At 36.1% G+C, this 20,880-nt stretch overlaps 2 protein-coding genes across 3 annotated transcripts; one reads left to right on the forward strand and one right to left on the reverse strand.

Annotated features, from left to right (window-relative positions):
* The first annotated feature begins 495 nt into the window (after positions 1–495).
* On the forward strand, positions 496–3,422 carry LOC145601888 (thioredoxin H1-like). Its single transcript, XM_081657971.1, has 3 exons — positions 496–658; positions 2,835–2,957; positions 3,048–3,422. Exons 1-3 carry the CDS (start codon positions 497–499, stop codon positions 3,237–3,239), a joined length of 477 nt encoding a protein of 158 aa, XP_081514097.1. The 5' UTR covers position 496; the 3' UTR covers positions 3,240–3,422.
* Positions 3,423–4,161: 739 nt separating this feature from the next.
* Positions 4,162–9,261, reverse strand: LOC145600987 (beta-galactosidase 3-like). 2 transcript variants are annotated; one of them, XM_081656881.1, is made up of 19 exons: positions 8,978–9,261; positions 8,799–8,894; positions 8,571–8,683; positions 8,312–8,378; positions 8,100–8,192; positions 7,791–7,934; positions 7,530–7,618; positions 7,324–7,429; positions 7,147–7,234; positions 6,882–7,000; positions 6,604–6,768; positions 6,302–6,486; positions 6,074–6,183; positions 5,865–5,974; positions 5,654–5,764; positions 5,455–5,568; positions 5,165–5,367; positions 4,704–5,040; positions 4,162–4,612 (listed from the first exon to the last, which is right to left on the reverse strand). In XM_081656881.1, the coding sequence occupies exons 1-19, from the start codon at positions 9,131–9,133 to the stop codon at positions 4,460–4,462; spliced, it is 2,559 nt and encodes an 852-aa protein (XP_081513007.1). In that variant the 5' UTR covers positions 9,134–9,261; the 3' UTR covers positions 4,162–4,459. The 2 variants fall into 2 exon arrangements, with proteins under 2 accessions (XP_081513007.1, XP_081513006.1); XM_081656880.1 differs by having other exon boundaries at positions 5,865–6,183.
* Positions 9,262–20,880: the final 11,619 nt, after the last annotated feature.

Below are 20,880 nucleotides of genomic sequence, written 5' to 3' on the forward strand. Positions count from 1 at the left end.
TTCGGACGGTTTTGTACATTTTCGGCGACAAAAATTAAAAATTTACCTCACCAAGTGGGTCCGGCGGGGTGGACACCCTGCTTTCCGCCTCCGACATGTAACCGGGTGGCGATAGTGGTGGTGCTGGTGGTGGTGGTGGTGGTAGTGGTGGTAGTGGTGTTGGGTGTTGGTGGTACTGGCGGTGGTGTTGATGGTGGTAACCGTGGCGGTGTTCGGTGGTGGTAGAGTTTACTTTAGCTCGATTTTGAGAGTTAGAGTTATGAAAGGGATGGAAGATAAGAAATAGAGTTGAAGAGGGTAAGAAATAGAGTCAAGGGTAATATCGTAATTATTTTGTAATTTTACGGGCGTTTTGAGTAATTTGTGGGCGTTAAATAACAACCCCGCGCAAAAATCAAAAGCTTTTTTATAGGAAAAAAACACCTGTTTAACGCTAAGCCGCTCGATCCAACTAATATTTGTTTTTGGATTATTTTAGTGTGCATAAATCAGAATGATGGCAGAGTTCCATAATAATATTGTGTTGCAGAGAGAAAAAGAAAGAGAAAGAGAAAGAAGAGAAGAGAGAGAGATGGGCGACGAAGGACAAGTAATGAGCTGTCACAGCACGGAGGCATGGGAAGATCAGCTCGCCAAGGCCAATGATTCCAAAAAACTCGTACGGATCATCTTTTTACTTATTTCTTTTGCTGTTCTTCTTATTTTAATCTCTATGTTGTTGAATTATTTTCTTTTTTCCTCCAAAAAATAGTTCTTTTCCATTTGTAACATCATTCTTCAATTGTACATACCAACTATTAACATCGATATATTTCTTCTTCGATCTTGTTTTTTGTAATCTCGATTCATTTATTTATTTATTTATTTAATTTGCATTTATACATTTTGTTATTAGGGTTTTCTTTCTACATAGTATACAAAGGACTAGATGATTTAAATATTTCTTAATTGTTTTGTCTTTACTCGGATAATCCAATCCTGAGAATATTAAATTTGCTGATTAAATTACATTAATTGGTCTAAAATGACAACCCCCACAAACAAAATGCGCGCGAAAACAACATGAGGTTGTCTTCTTTCTCACTACAAAAACAACTCAACATAAAACACATAACAGAAAATAATTCAAATCCATTAGCAGGAATTGATGAAGATATTTATTTTGCTCTTGGATCCAGCAAAACCAATTTCAGGAAAAAAAGGATAACGACTACTCTTACACTCTTACGAAGTAGTAGATAGTAGGAAGTATTTCTTAACGGAAATTATGAGTTTGTTGCAACTGATTTTTATGCTACAAATGATTATGTTTGATGTTTTAATTCATAAAATTAGATGGATGAGTACTCAGTTTTCGAAACAACTTTTACACTTAGAATCGGTATGTTCCTATAGTATATTCTTTTTATTTTAATTAATTAAAACATTTCTATAATACAATAAACTTTGTATTCTTGTATGAGTGGAGATTATACTTGTTCTTGGGATTTGAACTCATCTCAAAGGTATGTTCTTTTACTTGTGTAAGTTAATATATACTCATGATTATTTTCCTGTATATTCTTGCATTTGATTTTCGAGTTATTTACCTTTTTCCATTGCTTCTCAAGTTCCCCAATTTCTTTTGTTTTAGCCCTTATAAGCGCGCATTATGCTTTGGGGTTGTCGTTTTAGTTCACGTTCACAATAATGATATTTTATGTTTTCTTTTAACTTCGTGTTTATTGGAGCATATGTATAGTGTCAATATTGGGTTGTGCACTTGTGTGCTTATAGTTTTTTTATTTTTTATAATGACCATGGTAGATAATTTGCCCTTATGCATTGCTATGTTTCATTCAACTTTCGGGCATGCTTTTATAAAGGGTAATAAGGAGCCAAACAAAGAAGATGAAAAGGGTAAAGTGTTGGTAGATGGATTTAAAAGTGTTTTGCAAAGAAGTGATAGTATATTAGTAGGGACATAGGATAGTTCGTATCCCCAAAACAAGAGTATTTCCCCCTTCACGATTTTAACACAATATCTACCTCATCCCATCTGCCACCACCTCAGTATGTAATTTATCCCCAATTACCCCTTGCATGTGCTACTCCTCCAAGGTTTCTCTTAGGCCCTTAGGGTTGGTAATGGTCTCTCTTACCTTGTATTGTGATAATGTAATTTAGGTGATGAGACAAGGTGCATGTGTCTTTAGTTGATTTAATTGGTAAGAGTTGTGAGTAATATTATCAATATCCCCCATTTAGAAGGATATATGAGTATATCTTCCCTGCTCTTTCTTATTCAATGCTTTCTAGTAAAATGAGACAGACCAATCAAGAGCATTTTTTACTTTGTTTTCATTCTCTGTTGGTGTATTTGGATAGGATATCAATTTGAGGTCATACTTTAATGGATTCCCCTTCCGCTTTCTTTATTAATTGATCAAAGGAAACAAAAATCATTAGGCAAAATAATTTCCATTACTCTTGGAAATCTAGACTCTAATTTGGTACTTCCTAATTGTTCAAATGTTGAGGGAGTGAATACTATTTAACCCAAAGATGAAGATAGGAGCTATAAATATTCTTTCACGTGTAGCTCAAAAGCGAGCACCTGAATGAATTGCTTTCTTTCTCTCCATAAAGGAATAACCAATGCTGGTGGAAGTTCAAATGATGGGGGTTCTTGTGAGCTCTCCTACAGTCCTACTACTCTAGTTGGGCTGTTGGGCAGGATTTATCTCTCTTTGATTTTTGTTTGTTTCCTCTCTGCTTGCATTTTTTTCAGGCTTTTGAAAGAATTTGGATGTTAATGACATGTGCTTATCATATATGAGTTTTTAAATGCGCAGATGGTTGTTGATTTCACTGCTTCATGGTGTCCACCTTGCCGTTTAATTGCACCTTTCCTGGCTGAGCTTGCTAAGAAGCTTCCCCAAGTCATATTTGTTAAGGTGGATGTGGATGAGTTAAAGGTTTGAATGAAACTCCTATTTTCCTTCAAAGTTGCATTTTTTTGTTCCTAGTATATCTTCCATTAAGTTTTGATTTTGCGTATTCAACAGCAAGTTGCAAGTGATTGGGCTATTGAGGCAATGCCAACGTTCAAGTTCCTGCGAGAAGGCAAGATTATTGATACGGTCGTGGGTGCAAAGAAGGAAGAGCTGGAGGCAACTATAGCAAAGCATGTTTCTACTGCTTACTTGGTTGAAATATTGTATGTTGGGGTTTCTATCTTTTACTACGTATTTGCGTAATTGGTATGAAACAGCAGACCTTATCATAAAGTAGTTATGCTGGTTTCAGGAACTGCTGGTTTTTTCTGTTTGTCATACAATATACAATTTATACATAGTACATCTTAATAATGTGTTGCTGCTCTTTGAACTAGCTTTGGACCTTGCTCTCAAATTTCAGATATTAATGGTTGTTATTTTTAATGAGCCTATTTGATGACAAAAATTGTATGTTTATATGGAGTACTATTTAGCAGTTTGAACTTTGAAGACAGGATTCGTACTCATAATCTTAAGTCTCAAAGGGCCTGTTTGTATAGTAAGAGTTTACCAAAAACTTGGTCATTACTTAGTTTTATCAATGAAGTTATTAAACTCCAACCTTATGTAATTTGCTGGTCTAAAGATCCATTTTACAGGAATAAGGAAGTAACATAACTTGATCCAAAGATTAATTCTTATTATAAGTAGTGTTTTTTTTTTTGTTTTTTTTTGAAAAAGAAGTACTACGTATATTATCCATTTAAAAAAGTTTCTCTATGATTTCATTTTGATTTTTGAATTTTATCAATTCACGGAAAAATTGTTGTTGGTTCATTATTGTTCGTAGCCAGCCCTGCCCTGCTTATATCACCTTGTATAAATCTCCATTAATGGCAGAATTGAGGAGTGAAAGATATTTGCAGTTTTACCTTTAAGGCTCTAATAAATTTGTGTAGCTAGAGACAGTGTTCAATAGACTGTGTAGTTCATTGTCAAAGCAAAAATGGAAAGCCAAAGCTTTTATTGTTTCAACAACAATTGTGTCAACTTTTTACATAACTTCTGAAAACGTGAATGTGAATTGAAGAGGAGGTGGTTACCTTACCTCCCAAAAAAACAAAACTAATCACACAAAACCCTTTACTTCTATAAGTCATTCTCAAAAGAAAAAAGATAAAAAAAGAATAAAATTCACACCATAATCTCTCCCAGCCTCTGTTTAATGGCCAGGGGCTAGAAGACTAGAACCACAAAATTATCAAACTTGCTAAACCTAAACAAAACTAAATTTACAATTACGGAATGGATACCAAACAAACTATTAAAACTAAATTTAACCGCCCAAATGCCCTTTGATTAGCACGGTCTAAAATCTAACTCTAAACAGTTACACTTTGAGCCTATCTAATAAACTTACATTCCGAGACTAATGTTCATTCCTCACTGGTATGTTCTGTCGAAACTATCATGCATGGTGATCAATAGTGTATACTTGTTTGGTTAGATGTTGTAAAATCCGTGGAAGCACAGATTGCTTGAACTGATAGTCGCTTCAACACATTTGGACAAGGATCGTTTCCAAAATTGCTGTTTGTTACCGTTACTGCACAACTTTGCTTCCCTTTGCATTTCTGTGAGAAATTGAAAAGCAAATATCTTAACACATGAATAGAGTAATTTGATGGCATCAAACCCTAAGAAATATACTTCTTTTCTCAGTACCTTTTCTAAGACTGCATATGAGGTGGAAGCATGGCAAGAACCTTTCATAAATCTCCCACAAGTTCCAAGAGGAGTTCCGAAGCTTGCAAATGTGATAGATGAAATGTACTGGCTGGGAGCACAATGCAAATGGATTTTGGGTATGTAAAATTCTTGTGTTTTATCATAACTTTCAATCTGAAAGCTTTTAACGGTTCGATGAGTCTCAGAGACTTGAGCGCAAATTGTGTTCATTGATCTCTTCATAAGGGTAATTTTGCTTGGATCTCCACCTGTTTCCTCAAAGAGAACGATCAGATTTCTTGTTGGTTTTAACCAGGATCGAGGCACGTGATACCTGCAAAATCAAATTTTTATACATAGCATTGTTAATCTCGTGTTAGATTATGTTCTTAAAGATCCTGCCTCCAAAATAATTAAGGAGAAAAGGGGGATCTTGCTTTGTTGGTTTGGGTGGTTACCATCTTTGGGAAGGCTTGCCACATCCAACTTGACACTTGGGAGGATCAAATCTTCCAGCATAGCTGCATCCCTTACATTCACCACTAGCATAAGTTGTCCAATATCTTCCAATGCTTTCCCCGTTGATCCACACTTGACCCTTCCCCATGCTTTGCATATCCAAAGCCAATGGCTCATTTCCTTCAGGTGCATCAAAGTAAGCCTACAATTTCCCAGTTGTTAAAATTAGAGTTTAAGACACCAATATCAATGAGAACTGGAATGATCAGAAAAGGAAAAATCCCTGTACCTTGTGCCACATCAATGGCTGCTGGTCTTGGACAGCTATTTTACTGTCCATCCATTCTACCGTGGATATACCATTTGGAGAGGCTAGATTCATGGACTCCCCCTTTAGGCCAACCTGAAAGAAGATGGTTAGCATTACTAAAAAAACTAAAGAAGTTCAATGGAACATAATGGTAAGTATCGTAATACAACTAAATCACCTGATAGGTCCATTTCTCCCAGGATAGGTCTAGTTTTCCCTGACCAAGGCCTTGTAATACAACGGGGCCTAGGATTCCTGTTTCCCAAGACTCAAAATGTCCTCCCACATTCTTCAGCAATCAAACACAATTATTTTTTAGTATGTGAATAATAAATAATTCTGTAGCAGGTACAAATTTTTCTTTACAGTATGAGAAGCAGAATGCATACTGGTAAACCAACGGCTATGCTCAGGAGTGCAATTTTGTTTGTTCCTGGCTGTAGATTCACTTTTTTGCTGAAGATGAATCTTCTATTCTTCCTTTCCCCAAAGGCAGATCCTGCAAGTGATGTGATCGTCAGTGATTGTATCAGGATAAAAGAAATTGAAACTATTACAGAAGAGCTGTTTCCATAAAACATATTGCAGTATGCAGTACCTATAAGCTGTCCGTTTACAAAAACATGAACAGCATGCCCTGTAGATCGTACTATGAGCGTTGGGAGTTCCCCACCACGAAAAAAGGACTCTGATGGATTAATTTCAACACTGCAAGAGCACCAATCAAAGCAAAAGACATATTAAAACTTGAAGTTTGAATTCTTGATTATGGTTGGAGAATATATTAAGCCCATAAAAATAAGGCAGTAATACGTATCATGTATACCTAGTTTTGTACCAAAGATAGTCGGTACTATCCCTGGTCATGTTTATCTGCTCTAAGAGACCAACAGCTGTTACTGTTGAGCTTGACCCGTCATCTAGAGCTGATGCATCTTCGTTATAGCTTTCCCATGGGAATATATCTGTGTTGCTCGGAAGCATTTCCATATGCGATGTTTGTTCACCTACCTATTAGTCATGAGCAACAAGACAATTATCTCCTCACTCTAAATCATCACCATAGAGGAAGTTGACTAATGAATGAAAGCATTTTGTCAGGATCTTATAAGCCTCCAGTGGACTTACCTTTGCAGTGTTGAAAACTACATTTTTGCAATCTGGAAGAATGCTAATGGACCAGGGAGGCAAGGTGTAGTGTTTATTATTGAACAGAACTCTCGCACCAGATTCTGTATCATAGTTTGCTAGAAAAGCTGCACAGCCTCCTTTTTCGGGGAAAAATACATGAGCCTGAAAATATATATAGAGGTTTATACTTTTATTACTTTATATCAGTATAAGGTATAAGCAGTATATAAAACCAAAAAAATAAGTTTTCTAGATGCTGTAGGTGGAGTTGAAACCTGTTGATGATCCCCCAACTGAGTAACTACAGGATCAGACGAAACCAGTGCTGACTCACATAGCTTAATTGCCTTATGAAGTTCCTTTAGGTGACCATATTTTGGCTGCCTGATCAAACCTATAAGCAGAAAAGAAGTTTCATTTACATTCGCCTGTCCCCTTCTTAGAAGTTTGTACATATAATGATATTAATAAGCAAAACAATGTAGGATATCCGAAGGTCTTTTACAAACTACTCTACATGGCAAAGTTTTCAATTCTTACCATATTCATCAAGAGGAGCATCATAGTCGTAAGAAGTAGTGATAAATGGACCTCCAGCTGTCCGCCCGAAGTTCGTCCCACCATGGTACTGTTTGACATGATATTTGTTAGCAAAGTTTCGTCGAGGATAGGTAAAACATTGGACCATCGGAAATTAACACTGTAAAAGAAGTGTACCATGTAGTAGTTAACAAAGGATCCCCCTGTCTGTATGAACCTAGCAACAGAAAAGGCCAAATCTTCTACTGGTCTTTGGTGTTTGGGTCCTCCAAACTCGGTAAACCTGCTCAAGATGGTATGAACAGAGAATAACCTCATCAAATTCTCAGCATACGGTAAATGTTCAAATTCGAAGATAGTTAATTATATAGAGAGAACCATACCAGCCAGTCCAAGCCTCAGTCCAGAGCTTGGGCTTAAATGGTCTGTTAGGTGTAAAATTATCACAGTAGAAACCATTGCAAGTGTTTATCTGCCTCAGCAAGCAACACACAGAAGCTCACGATGAGAATGTATAGCAGTTAACTTAGTTATTTTACAAATAATCATGCTTGTACATAATTTGACATGCTTTAAACAACATAAAATACAATGTGGTAAGCCAGACCAACAATTGATGATTCTGAATGCAAGAAAGGCCTTACCAGAGGGTCTGGAGTAGCGTCGTCCTTGCACATGGTCCAGGGAACCCCTGTATCCATACTCTGAACCATGTTTGCAGCCCAGTTCATGTAGTTATTCCCTTCTTGTCCAAGTCTCATTCTTAGTCTCCCGTATTCATTCTCAACCTAGAGACACGGTGTTATTATAGTGAATAATATAGAGCATTCAAGCCATCTTAAAGAACAAACATATCTCAAATACGAGTCGAAAATTTTATCAAAACTTGATGCATCCAATGACATCCACATCATACAGTAGCGATTTCAGGAGTTTAATTCACTAATCGTTACCTGAGCGAGAATGATTGGACCGCCCTGAGACTCGAAAAGATTATGACTCTTGAGCAAGGCTACGATTTTCTCAGTGAATCCTTGCATTGCTCTCTGCATAATCCCATTCCACATTTTCCATCAACAATTCCAATATTTATTTTACTTTATACACAACTTAGATTGGCAACTTGAGAAATGAAAGGCAACAGTGCAAAATTCAGATTCCCAACCTTGAAAGGTTCATTATCAGTTCTGAAGCTGATTCCTGGTACATACTTCAACCATACAGGAAACCCACTACAAAACCCACAAAATTTAATCAATTCCATTAGAATATTCCAAATTTACCCCCATTTCCTTTCTTTCATCCAATTCTTAATTAGATTTTCATTTAATTATATACACTATACACATAATTTTTTTTTTTTTTGGTGAAATACTATACACATAATTACATTGGGTTAATTAATAAAAGTAAGAAACAGTTACCCGAAATTCCACTCAGCACAGACATAAGGTCCGAGTCTAAGATGAGCATAGAGTCCAGCTTTCTGAACAATCTTTAAGAATCTAACCAAATCATATCTTCCTTCAAAATTGTACTGAAATTTGTCCAACCAAAAAAAAAAAAATCAAAATAAGACAATACTACACTGAGTAATAAATACAAGTGATAAATTAATTAGATAAAAAAAAGTAATTAAAAAAGTGGAGTACATTGGCAGGAGAAGGCTCATGACCATTCCAGAAGACATAGGTATCAATCACATCCAGCCCTCCATTTTTGGCCTTCTCTATCAGATCTTCCCACATCTATATCAAATTTACAGTATAATAATTCAGAATAAACCAAGATTACATACTAAAATGACATAAAAAAGAGAGCAAATACATACATCAGGAGTGCTTCTGGGATAATGTATAGAACCAGACATCAAAATTCTTCTTTGGCCATTAATTAAAAGAGCTTTCCTGTCATAACCGACGCTGCATTGCATACATTTAGCATTCATAAACACAATTAACACCCACAAATACACCAAAGTTTTCATCTTTTTCTCACTCTAAAATCAAGAATGTGGGTAGGATTTTAGAGAGAGAAAGTAGTAGAGGGAAATCAAATGGGAATGTATTTTGCGGTTTGGTTTGGCTGAGACTGTTAAGAGTGTTAACACCCCATTTTTGCTCTTACTTTCTCTCTCCTGAAAATGGGTGTTGGGAGTAGCAAAATGAGTTTGGTATATATAATCTAAACACACTCTCACGTTTCATACAGCTTTGCATTTTTCACTAATGTCAATGCGTGCCATCACTATGCTCTGTATTATATTTTTATTTTTTTTATAAAAATTATAAAGGAAGAAAATTAGAAGCAAGAAAATACTGACATAAAAGTGCATTAAATCCGGTCCACTTTGCTATCAAAATTTGCGGAGTATAAAAGATTTACTAAAGTAACATTAGCTTAAGTACGCTTTATAATTTGTTTAGTCAAACCAAGATTTAGACCTGAGTCTTGACCCCACCTTTTTTTTCTTCTTGTGACAGGGATCTCACTTTCATGTATCACTCCCTAAATCACTCATATACAGACTACTTTTTTACTTCTCTTTCTTTTTTTTTTTTTAAAGAAAATACTTGTACATGGTCTTTGTATTTACGTAGTACTCGTATGGTTTTCTTAAAATACTTGATACAAAGCAATTACTTTGTATATACGGAGCACTTTGTATATGAATTCGACCTACGAATTTTAAGCAATTTTTAAAAGTAAAGACTAGGCCAAACCTTTGTTACAAATTTTTTTTTTTTTTTTTTTTAATTTTATTACGGAGTATTTATTCCTATACAGAGTAAAGGTGAGTATGAATGTATGATACAGCAAGCAAAGTGGCGAATCAATAATTACAGTTTTGATTTGTACTGTAATACACAAAACTTGTTCTAAGAAGTCATTTTCAAAGGGTGGGAAATACCTGAGATTTAGTTAGATTGAGAATATTATTTTCTATTCAGGTTGCTGACTAAATAGATCATCCAATATTATTCGCAGTTAATATTAAAAAATGTGCACCTAATATTGTATTAATTGTTGATTGCTGCTAATAAATGGTGAGGTTACCTTGTAGTTTCCTTAGATAAGTAAGGGATGCTATTACAGCTTACAAACATCACAACTTACAACAGGGTTGCTTCACTAATTATCTGCATAATTTTTGTTCCCAGTTGCTTTAATTAAATAAGGATTAGGCTGTCGATACAGCCGTAATCATGTTAATCAAGATTTTAGCCATTAATTGATCAGTACAGTTGAATTGCATTGCTAACAAATCTCTCAATTTAAGTTTTTTTTTTTTTCTTTTTTTTTTCCCTGAAATATCGGCTAAATGAGTTTTGCTTTACACTTGTATACGTTTACGTCTGAGGATTGAGTTTCCAGGAAATTAAGATTACAAAAAATGAATCGTCCTGGCCTCATGTTATGTATGGACTATGGATTACTTCATATATTGATACCAATCACTTCATGCGGTAACGTCTTACCTCGTATCTAGAGGTTTGTGATTTGAATCCTGTCAAGTGAAGGTATTTGGGTAGGAAAACCCTTACCTTCCCCTCTACTTTTAAGTGTCTGGCCCGAAAATACTGTACATAAAAAATATCGTGAAGGTTAAGGTATGATCAAGATCCACTGTTAAAAAAAAAAAAAAAACTCCATGTTGTAATGTCTGTATACTACAATAAGTCAATAAGACTACTTAAAGATTATCCAGATTAAGGGCACGTTCTCGTTGACTGAACTGAGCTGAATTAAACTAAATATTTTATAAGAGAAGGAAATTAGAAGGTGAACTGAACTGAACTGAACTGAGCTGAACTAAACTGAACTGAGCTGAACTAAACTGAACTGAACTGAATTTCAATGTATGAGAACAGGCGCTTAAGTTATACAAGTACTCATTAGTCATTTCATTACAGATGATCCCAAGTCCCAATAAGTAATTCTTGGAAATTAAATAGTCCAAATAATCTATGGAATTCAATAATCCTCAAATTTTGATATAGAGCAAGCAGATTAATACGAGTAGTTACGTTAGCAATCTAGTGTCCGAATCTTTGTTATGAAAATGGTAAAATGAATGCAGCTTTAAAAGGAATAAACGTGAGAGGGGTTACAGCTTTTGATTAGTCAACGAGGAAATTGATTAAAAGATAGGGAGTAAATAGTTTCTCGTTCAAAGAAGAAAAGCAGCTTATTCTATCAAAAAGATAAAAAGAAGAGCGAAAGCAGAGAAGATTAACTAAAAAGAGGAAAATGTTTTATTTGCCAGTTTGCTAATTGTCATGTTTGCCTTGGGATACCACCAAATGCATAAACATGAACGTACATGCCCCCTTTTTATCTCCCAGACTCACTCTGCTTGCCTTTCTCAACCTATCCACGCTACTTGTATCTCATTTCTCGGTACCTTCCTGTTTGATTTTCTGCGCTGATGGCGTGGGTAGCCAGGCCAGGTATAATACTTTGTTGATCGGGTGATTGGCGTTTGATACCAAGTAATTCATGCGGAGTAGTATTTTTTTTTAATGTTTTACGCTTTTATATTAAGTGACAGGTAAAATCAGTTGATACAATTGTACATAACGTATTTTGTAAAAGCACATCATATCATTTAGAACAAGGGATCTAGCTATACAATTCTTCATTTTCTAATGTCCACTAATTTGTTGCATAAAGTTAGGTAGCTAAGGCAATGCATGGTAATGATAGCCTGTAATAGTATGTAATAACAAACAATCAAACATACACTAATGGAGTATGATCGAGTTAATAAGTTTATTAAGCAAATCCAAATTGAATACATAGTAGTACAAGCAACAATGAAAAAGCTAGCTACAATAAAGATAAAAAGTGGAAAATAAAATAGTAAGATAAAAGAAGTATTGATTTTTCATGTACGGAAATGTGAAGAAGAAGCCCCGCAATATAAAGAGGCCTCCACATGCGAATGCAATTGTAAATTGGGAGGGCCCTTGGACAATGCTTAATTTTGATAGTGGTCAATCTAAGCTAAGTGGTGTTTATAGATATAGTGCATGTTTACTTTTCATTCTTTCATTTTTTGTTGGTCCTATTTTTTTCCCCTATAAAATTGATCAAAAACTGCTTTACTTTGATAACGGCGGAATGAACGGGAGAAATTGGGAAGGCATCAATTAAGAAATAGTTGTTGTTAAGTTGGTTGATTTAAAGACCCTACATACAAATGAATGAATATGGTTAATTATTATATGAATATAATTAGCCGTTGAGGGGCACCAAACGGTAATTAAGGATATGTTTTCTGGGGGTCAGCTCAGGTCTCTTCCTAAATCATCACTACATGTACATGTGTTGTACTTGTACGCTTAACACTTAGCTTCTACATTACCATTCTAGTTGGAGTTGGAGTTGTAGTACTAAGTACTAACCAACCATTCTACATGTGTTGTACCATTCTCGGAGTATACAATCCTTCTCATCATGCCCACCGACGCATATATATATACTCAATTCTATCACGTCATTGAATTTATAAATTTACACTCATGCATATGTAATATGAAGTACACAATCACACTCATCTAATACTTAGTTACTATAATATATTACTACCTCCGTTACATATTATTTGCAACGATTTGACATAAAGTAGAGAGGGAAAATGTCCAATCGTTGCAAATAATATGTAACGGAGGTAGTAATATGTACTCGTACAATTTTAAGATGGGTGGTTTTAGCTAGGTTTCCCTTAATATAAACTTATATGAACTTTGTTTCATTTTAAATAAATACATATATCACTAAATAAAGTTTGGTCTAGTGGAAAAGTTTGCATCTTAAAACCTAAGACACATTTGGGTGGATTTCCTTACCCTTTCCCCCTCCCACTCTCAGAGTGTCCATTCCGTTAATCCGGACCGTAAGACCTAAGAGAGGTTCCTGCCCGGTGAGACCATTCTCTTTACCAACCAAATAATCTAGCTACTCAATAAAGTCATACAAGTATATATTACTCATGTACACAAATAATTAATACTCAGGACATGAGTTTGAATACTGTTTGTTTACAACATAGTCCATGCTACTCTTTAAGTCTTTAAAAAAAAAAAGGGATCTCGATAGTAGATAATTATCAACCCAAGTTTCAAAACTAATGGATAATTAATTAACTTATGAATAATACTTGAGTACTTGACAAATGACGCAGTTGAAACTATCTTAATCTCTACCTAACATTTGTTTCTAGAACCAGATCCAGGGTGATGTGATGCGTGTACTAGACACACAGCTTCTTAAACTATCTAACAAAATTGAAGGCAGATCCGTGCACATATTTTCCCCCTCGTTTAAATATACTCCGTATCTTATTTTTCATTATAAATCGTTTTAAAATTATTATTTTAGATTAATTAATTTTATTTGAATTGTTATTTTAATTTTTATACTCCATAGTTCATAACACGGTATGCACATTTTCTCTACTTCTCCACTTAATTATTATCCCACATACATAAAAAGGGCAAATTTACATACTCACTTTATAAAGTAAAATAATGGAAATAAGTAGGCCGGGAGTAGCAAATTAAAGCAATGAAATTCAACTTCTAGTTCCATTTCCCCTAATTATTACGAGTACTCTGCAATATGTTCAAGTAGTAAATAAACTTGCAAAAACATTTAACTCTGATAGATATTATTTTCTAGATAATAATTGTCGGATATATTTGTATATATTTTGTATAATTATCTTATTAGATTCCTAACGTGATTAGGAATCGCCTTGTAACATTATATAAAGTGATCAATGGTACACACTCCAATTTGAGGAGTTTTCCCGAAATCTAACATGGTATCACAGCTTTAGGTTACGATCCTAGTTTTATTTTTTTTCTCTTCTTCTTGCTTCCGCTACTCTTACTGCCGCCCTCTCCAATTCTTCACTGACCTTTTGATTAGCTTGCAACTATGACAAAAGATGGCGAAACACCTACTCCTCCACCGCCTAAACCACCAGTGAATGAATTTCACCCGGCCCTCGCGGTCAATAATATCAAGACAACAATCCCAATTACCCTTGACTACACGAACGTTCACTATTTCACATGGGTTGAATTGTTTGAGAACCATGCGTGTGCATATAACGTTCTTGATCATATCGATCCCAAGACTCCGAAACCCACTGACATCTCCGATGCGTTTTGGACTCGACTGGATGCTATTGTAAAGCACTGGATTTATGGAACGATTTCTGTTGATCTTCTCAACACTGTATTGTCTAGGAAAGCCACGGCTCAGCAAATTTGGGATCGCATCAAGGATATTTTTCAAGATAACAAGAGTACAAGGGCGGTATACCTCGAGAATCAATTTAATACTCTTCATCTTGATAATTTTGCCAATGTTACCTCGTTCTGTCAACAATTGAAAAGCATTGCTGATCAATTAGCCAACGTCGACCAACCCGTTTCCGATCAGAAATTGGTTCTTCGCTTGGTCGCGGGTTTGAACAAAACTGATTTTGACACGGTGGCCACCATGATTGCACAATCCGAACCCCTGCCATCGTTCAACACAGCTCGTTCTCGGCTCTTATTGGAAGAAACCCGACGGAATTACGATTCCTCACCACCTCAAACCGCGTTTGTTGCCCAGCATCAATCGGGGCAGCAGACCGAGTCCACACAGCAGCAGTCGCAGCAAACAACCGCCGGCAGGGGCGGTGGTGTCTCCGGGAAGGGACGCGGCGGCGGCGGTAAAGGCCGTGGGAAAGGCCGAGGTAAAGCCGGTGGTCGTGGTGCTCCAGCCAACTCGCAACAGCAGCAGAATCCTCAACAACAATCGCAACATTGGCAAACTCAGCCCAGTCCTATTGGGCAGCCTAATTGGGCCCAACAGCACCAATGGCCCAATCAGCAACAGGCCTGGCCACAGCAGCAAACGTGGGCTGTTCCTCCTGCCCCGTTTCCCACGGCACCTCAATATCAACCTAGGCCGATTCTAAGTAGGCCACCTCAGCAGGCCTACTCTATGGGGCCGTCCTCTTATGGCCCACCGATGACTCCAACCGAGCTAGGCAGTGCGTATTCATCAATGAGTTTATCAACTCCGGAGAATGGATGGTACATGGATTCGGGTGCAACGTCTCATATGACAAACAATCCCGGTACTCTTCTTCCCCTTTTTAATTTAAGCACTAATAATCATATTTTAGTCGGCAATGGGCATCGCATTCCAATTACTGGTTATGGTCATACATCCCTTCCAAATAATAACCTTAGGCTCAATGATGTTTTACTTGCACCACAAATTATCAAAAATTTAATTTCTGTGCGTAAATTTACTTCTGATAATTCGGTGTCTATTGAATTTGACCCTAATGGTTTTTCTGTGAAGGATCTTCTTACGGGGAGGGTAATAACGAGATGCAATAGTGCCGGGGAGCTTTATCCAGTCACAACCCATAGTCCAAGCACATGTCTAGCCACTTCTCTCACTGCAGTCAACCCGTGGCATGATCGTCTAGGACATCCCGGGCCTTCCTCTTTACAGTTTCTTAGGAGCAATAATTTTATTTCTTGTAATAAGGAGCACGACCCCTCTCTTTGCAGTTCTTGTCAAATAGGAAAACATGTTAGACTTCCGTTTCATGATTCAAATAATAATACTGTTTCTGCTTTTGATATTATTCATGCTGATTTGTGGACCTCTCCTATTCGGAGTATTAATGGTCATAAATATTATTTGGTTCTACTTGATGATTTTACACATTATGTTTGGGCTATCCCTCTTGCTTATAAATCTCAAGCCTTCCAATCTTTCTTACATTTTCGACAATATGTGCAAACTCAATTTGAACGTCCTGTTAAATGCTTTCAAAGTGACCATGGTTGCGAATTTGACAATGACCCCTTCAAAAAATTTTGCCTTGACAATGGATTGGTTTTTAGATTTTCTTGTCCTCACACTTCATCTCAAAATGGAAAAGCCGAACGAATGATTAGAACCATCAATAATATCAAACGAACTCTATTATTCCATGCTTCTTTGCCACCTTCATATTGGTCCCATGCTCTAGAGACGGCCACTTATCTCCTTAATATTTTGCCAACCAAATCTCTTAAGCACATGACCCCGGCTCAAGCTTTGTTTCGTAGAAACCCTTCATATGATCATCTACGGACTTTTGGATGTCTATGTTTTCCTAATCTTTCGGCTATTGCTCCTCATAAACTTGCTCCTAGGTCCACTCCTTGTGTCTTCTTAGGGTACCCCTCTAATCATCGAGGTTACAAATGTCTAGACCTTGCAACCCGCAAAATTATTATTTCTCGACACGTAACCTTCAATGAGTCTATTTTCCCCTTTAAAGACATTGACAAGTTCACTTTAAAAGATTATGATTTTTTGGGCATTGATGACAGATCACCTTTGCTAACCCATGTGTTATTGCAGCAGCCCACTTCCCATAATCAAGCCCAAGTCCAACTTCCCAACCCATTGGACGCTGGAAACCCAGCGGCCCAACCAGTGGGTGTCGGACCTGGACCAGCAGCCCAGCCAACAGGCGCTGGGTCTCCCAACCCATTGGGCGCTGGAAACCCAGCGGCCCAAGCAGACCGAGCAAGCCCAGGTCCAGCTTCCCCTCTTTTGGGCGCTGGATCACCCAGCTCTCCGCAAATGGGCTCGCCTATTTCACGGCCCATTTCCCCACCTTTTGCTCACAGCCCACGCCATTTTACACCCCCAGCCCGCCAATCTGCCATCCTTTCTCGACCCAACATCCTCTTTTCCCCCCAAATGCAGACGAGATCCCGTCATGGCATTATTAAACCAAATCCCAAATATGCTCACTTGACCATTGAGCATAAATCCCCTTTACCAAAAAATCACAAGCAAGCTCTCCAAGACCCTAATTGGAATGCCGCGATGCTAGATGAATATAGTGCTTTAATTAAAACGGGAACTTGGGATTTGGTGCCTAAACCTATGGGGGTGAATGTTGTTAATTGTATGTGGCTTTTTAAGCATAAATACAAGGCTAATGGTGACCTTGAAAGGCACAAAGCTCGTCTTGTTTGTGATGGCAGGTCGCAAGAAATTGGCGTTGATTGTGATGAGACATTTAGTCCGGTCGTAAAACCGGCTACTATTCGCACAGTATCGAGGCGTTGCAAATGTGGTTTCTGAAGCTTGTTGGCTTCGTAATTTATTATTGGAGCTTCATTGTCCCCTTCGAGAGGCTACTATCGTTTATTGTGATAATGTCAGTGCAATCTATCTCTCTAGTAACCCGGTTCATCACCAACGCACCAAACATGTGGAATTGGACATCCATTTTGTTCGGGAAAAGGTAGCGTTGGGTGAAGTTCGGGTTCTACATGTGCCTTCACGATTTCAGTTTGCAGACATCTTTACTAAGGGCTTATCAAGGGAGCTATTTTTAGACTTCAGATCCAGTCTCTGCGTTCGTCCTCCTACCGCTTTGACTGTGGGGGTGTGATAGATATTATTTTCTAGATAATATTTGTCGGATATATTTGTATATATTTTGTATAATTATCTTATTAGATTCCTAACGTGATTAGGAATCGCCTTGTAACATTATATAAAGTGATCAATGGTACACACTCCAATTTGAGGAGTTTTCCCGAAATCTAACAAACTCCATTTCAGAATTTGCATAAGTTTAATAATAGATGTATGTATATGCATTTAGTGATATGGATATATGCATGCACACAAGCCTAACTAATCCTAGCTAGGACTGGGGATAGCATAGATATACATATACTGCTCAATCCCAAAATCTCGGGCAGTTGATAATTAGATTTATTTCAGCAATGCTTTAATGTCGTTTGTGCAATCAATTTGTAATATTTTGCCAAACTTTCATAACAAAATTAAAGTCTTAATTTCAGTACTATAGGTACCAACTTTCAGCAGCAAATAAATTTGTTTGCCATTAATTAGTGCACTTGCAAACAAGCCACAATTATGGTTTTCATCACTCTGGCCTTAATTATTCTCATGAATCATGATATAGACGAAAACATAAAGTATATGTATATTTTATTTTGCATGCATGAGTACAGAGTACATATATATGACGTAATTTTGTATATATGTATCTCTTAGTACTTTATTTTCATTAAAATAAGATTATTTAATTTGTGTTACATGTCCATAATATGTACTACTACTTGTTGTATATATATCCGGTCAGCATTAGACAAAATACCTTGAATCCGCGCCCATAATGATCCACGTATGTAGGTATTCAGTAAATGCACAACAACAACAACCATGCATAATACTCCCATTATATAATTATGGTGTGGTGGTCCATATTATACTCTAGTTCATACAAGTATCTTGCAATTCCCATTATTTATGGCTGTTTCCTTTTCCTTGCTTTCGTCTTTTATTCCCTTCAATTCCATACTTTCATCTTTTCATGGACTACTCCGTACCATTTCAACTTTTACCCTACTTCATAACCAAATACGAAGTATAAATTATACCCAAAACTTGCTACTAAATTATCCTATGTGTATGTATGTAGTTAACTAATTAGCAATCAAACTAGCATGTCATAATTATTTCATGTTTAATTTGTTCCTCTAGGCCAGGTAAAAATCAATGCAAGCAACATTGCAAGTTTTATTTTACAAATTAACAAACATATAATAATTATATTAATTATTACTCCTTATTACATTATTTCTTCGCATACTCTTTCGTCCCTAAACTCACATATACGAGTAATAACACGTATGTTATTAGAATACATAATACCTCTTCCATTTCATCATATACTTATTTTTAATTTGACTAATTTGTCTCACAAAAAGATTTTAAATAGCAGGGCATGTAAGTTTATTCAAAACATTTTAGTAGTATAGAGTAATATATACATGTGACTTTTGCGTAAGTTGTATGTATTAGAAATTAGTGCAAGTCTATATTATTTGTCACAATGATCTTGTAAATCTTAAGTGGTTTGTTATATTCATCAGATACGGTGAGAATAATTATATATATATATTTATATTGAATGTATCGTATGCTTATTATTGTTGTAATGACTAATGAAGTAATGAGCATAGAAGTGGGGACATTACATGGAGGGCACAAGGAAGGTAGGAGGAAGAGAAGTGTACGGATTGTAACAACTCACATAAGGATGGGGATAGATTCATACAAATACACCCCAGGCACACATGTCAAGATATCACGTGATTGCCCAACCATCTTGCGACACGTGACACCCAGCTAGATTATCATGGATCATTGGAATTTATATCGTCGGTGCACGTGTTTCGCTTAATTGGCGGGAACTGTAAATTGGCCGTTACTTCACTCTTTACCTTTTTTTTTACAGTTAGGTCGTTATCCCTTTCATGGGAATCTCTCTTTCATCTTTACCCCCTTCATTCCCTACAATTTTTTTAGCCTTTTCGGTCTAGCTTATGCTTGCAATATCGCTTTTCTTCTCGTTTCATTACACCCTTAATCTACTGTAAATAAAAATGGAATAATACTACATATTATTGGATTAGAAAAGTTGGTTGCATATGTCGTCATTTTTATGAATTCACAACATATATATCTATGATAAAAATGAGTGTTAGTTAAGTTTGAGTTATTTTCAATACACTTCGTAATATACACACTTATAGTTTTATTATATATGTAAGAAAATTCATTAAAGTAGTACGTGCATACATCCAATAAATGGCAGAATGTTTATTTATACTAATACTAATAGTATAGAAAACTAATCAATATTCAACAAGTCATTCATCACAACCATCACATAACCCAATTACTTTTTACAACTTTTATATTCAATTAATATGCATATCTAGTTAAGTATAGAGAAATTGTTTAAACGATTACGTAAGATCAAGAGTGTGAACCTTGAAATATCTATACATGAAGTATATATTTTTGGGGGGTTAAGAGGTGGGGTGTTTCCGTATATCATGATTAACCTCATTGTCGTCAAATACGGAGTAGTAGTGAATTTATGTCGTTACCAATCCACCTTTTCACTTGAGTTTCATAAAATCTTGATTTTCATAAGTAGAACCTAGAAAGTGTTTATTGAGGCCTACTCTAGGGTCCTGATCAGGGATTAATTTTAACTGTAGTAATTTGTATCATGATTACTTCCAAAAATTAGCCGTTTATTTTGCAATTACAAAAAACAAGAATTTCGCTTTTAGTAATCATTTGGGAACGGAATATGGGTATAAACCATCATCATCAACATCCAAGAAGTAGTTCAGTTTAAGGGACAAGAAAAGCCTAATTATCAAATTAATTCCGTTAGTTTAATTAAGGGACAAGAGAGATGGCTAATTAATCAAATTAATGCCGTTATTAAAACATTAACAAAATCAAGATTCACGCCCTTGGCATTATCATTGCTTTGTCCACAAGCTTGTCTTACTTGCTTCGCATGCTTTTTAGGCTGCATCTCTATTTTTGCATTCATTATATGAGTTACGTTCTTAGACATTCATGTCCCACGCAACACTATCTATGTACTGCTTCCTAAATCAAGGATTTTACGTATTTAAAGTACATACTATTGTATATTTGTTTCATTGTATGAGTAGTATTAAGAAAGCCTACTATAATTTTAGTTTTATTTGGGATAGACATATTATAAGAAATCATGCAATTGGGTGTTTAGCAATAGATTCAACAAGACCTTTATTTTGCTAATTTTTTATAATGTTGTTGCCA

Source organism: Chenopodium album, chromosome 21 (genome assembly GCF_948465745.1).
Source record: "Chenopodium album chromosome 21, dcCheAlbu1.1, whole genome shotgun sequence".
NCBI lineage: Eukaryota > Viridiplantae > Streptophyta > Magnoliopsida > Caryophyllales > Amaranthaceae > Chenopodium > Chenopodium album.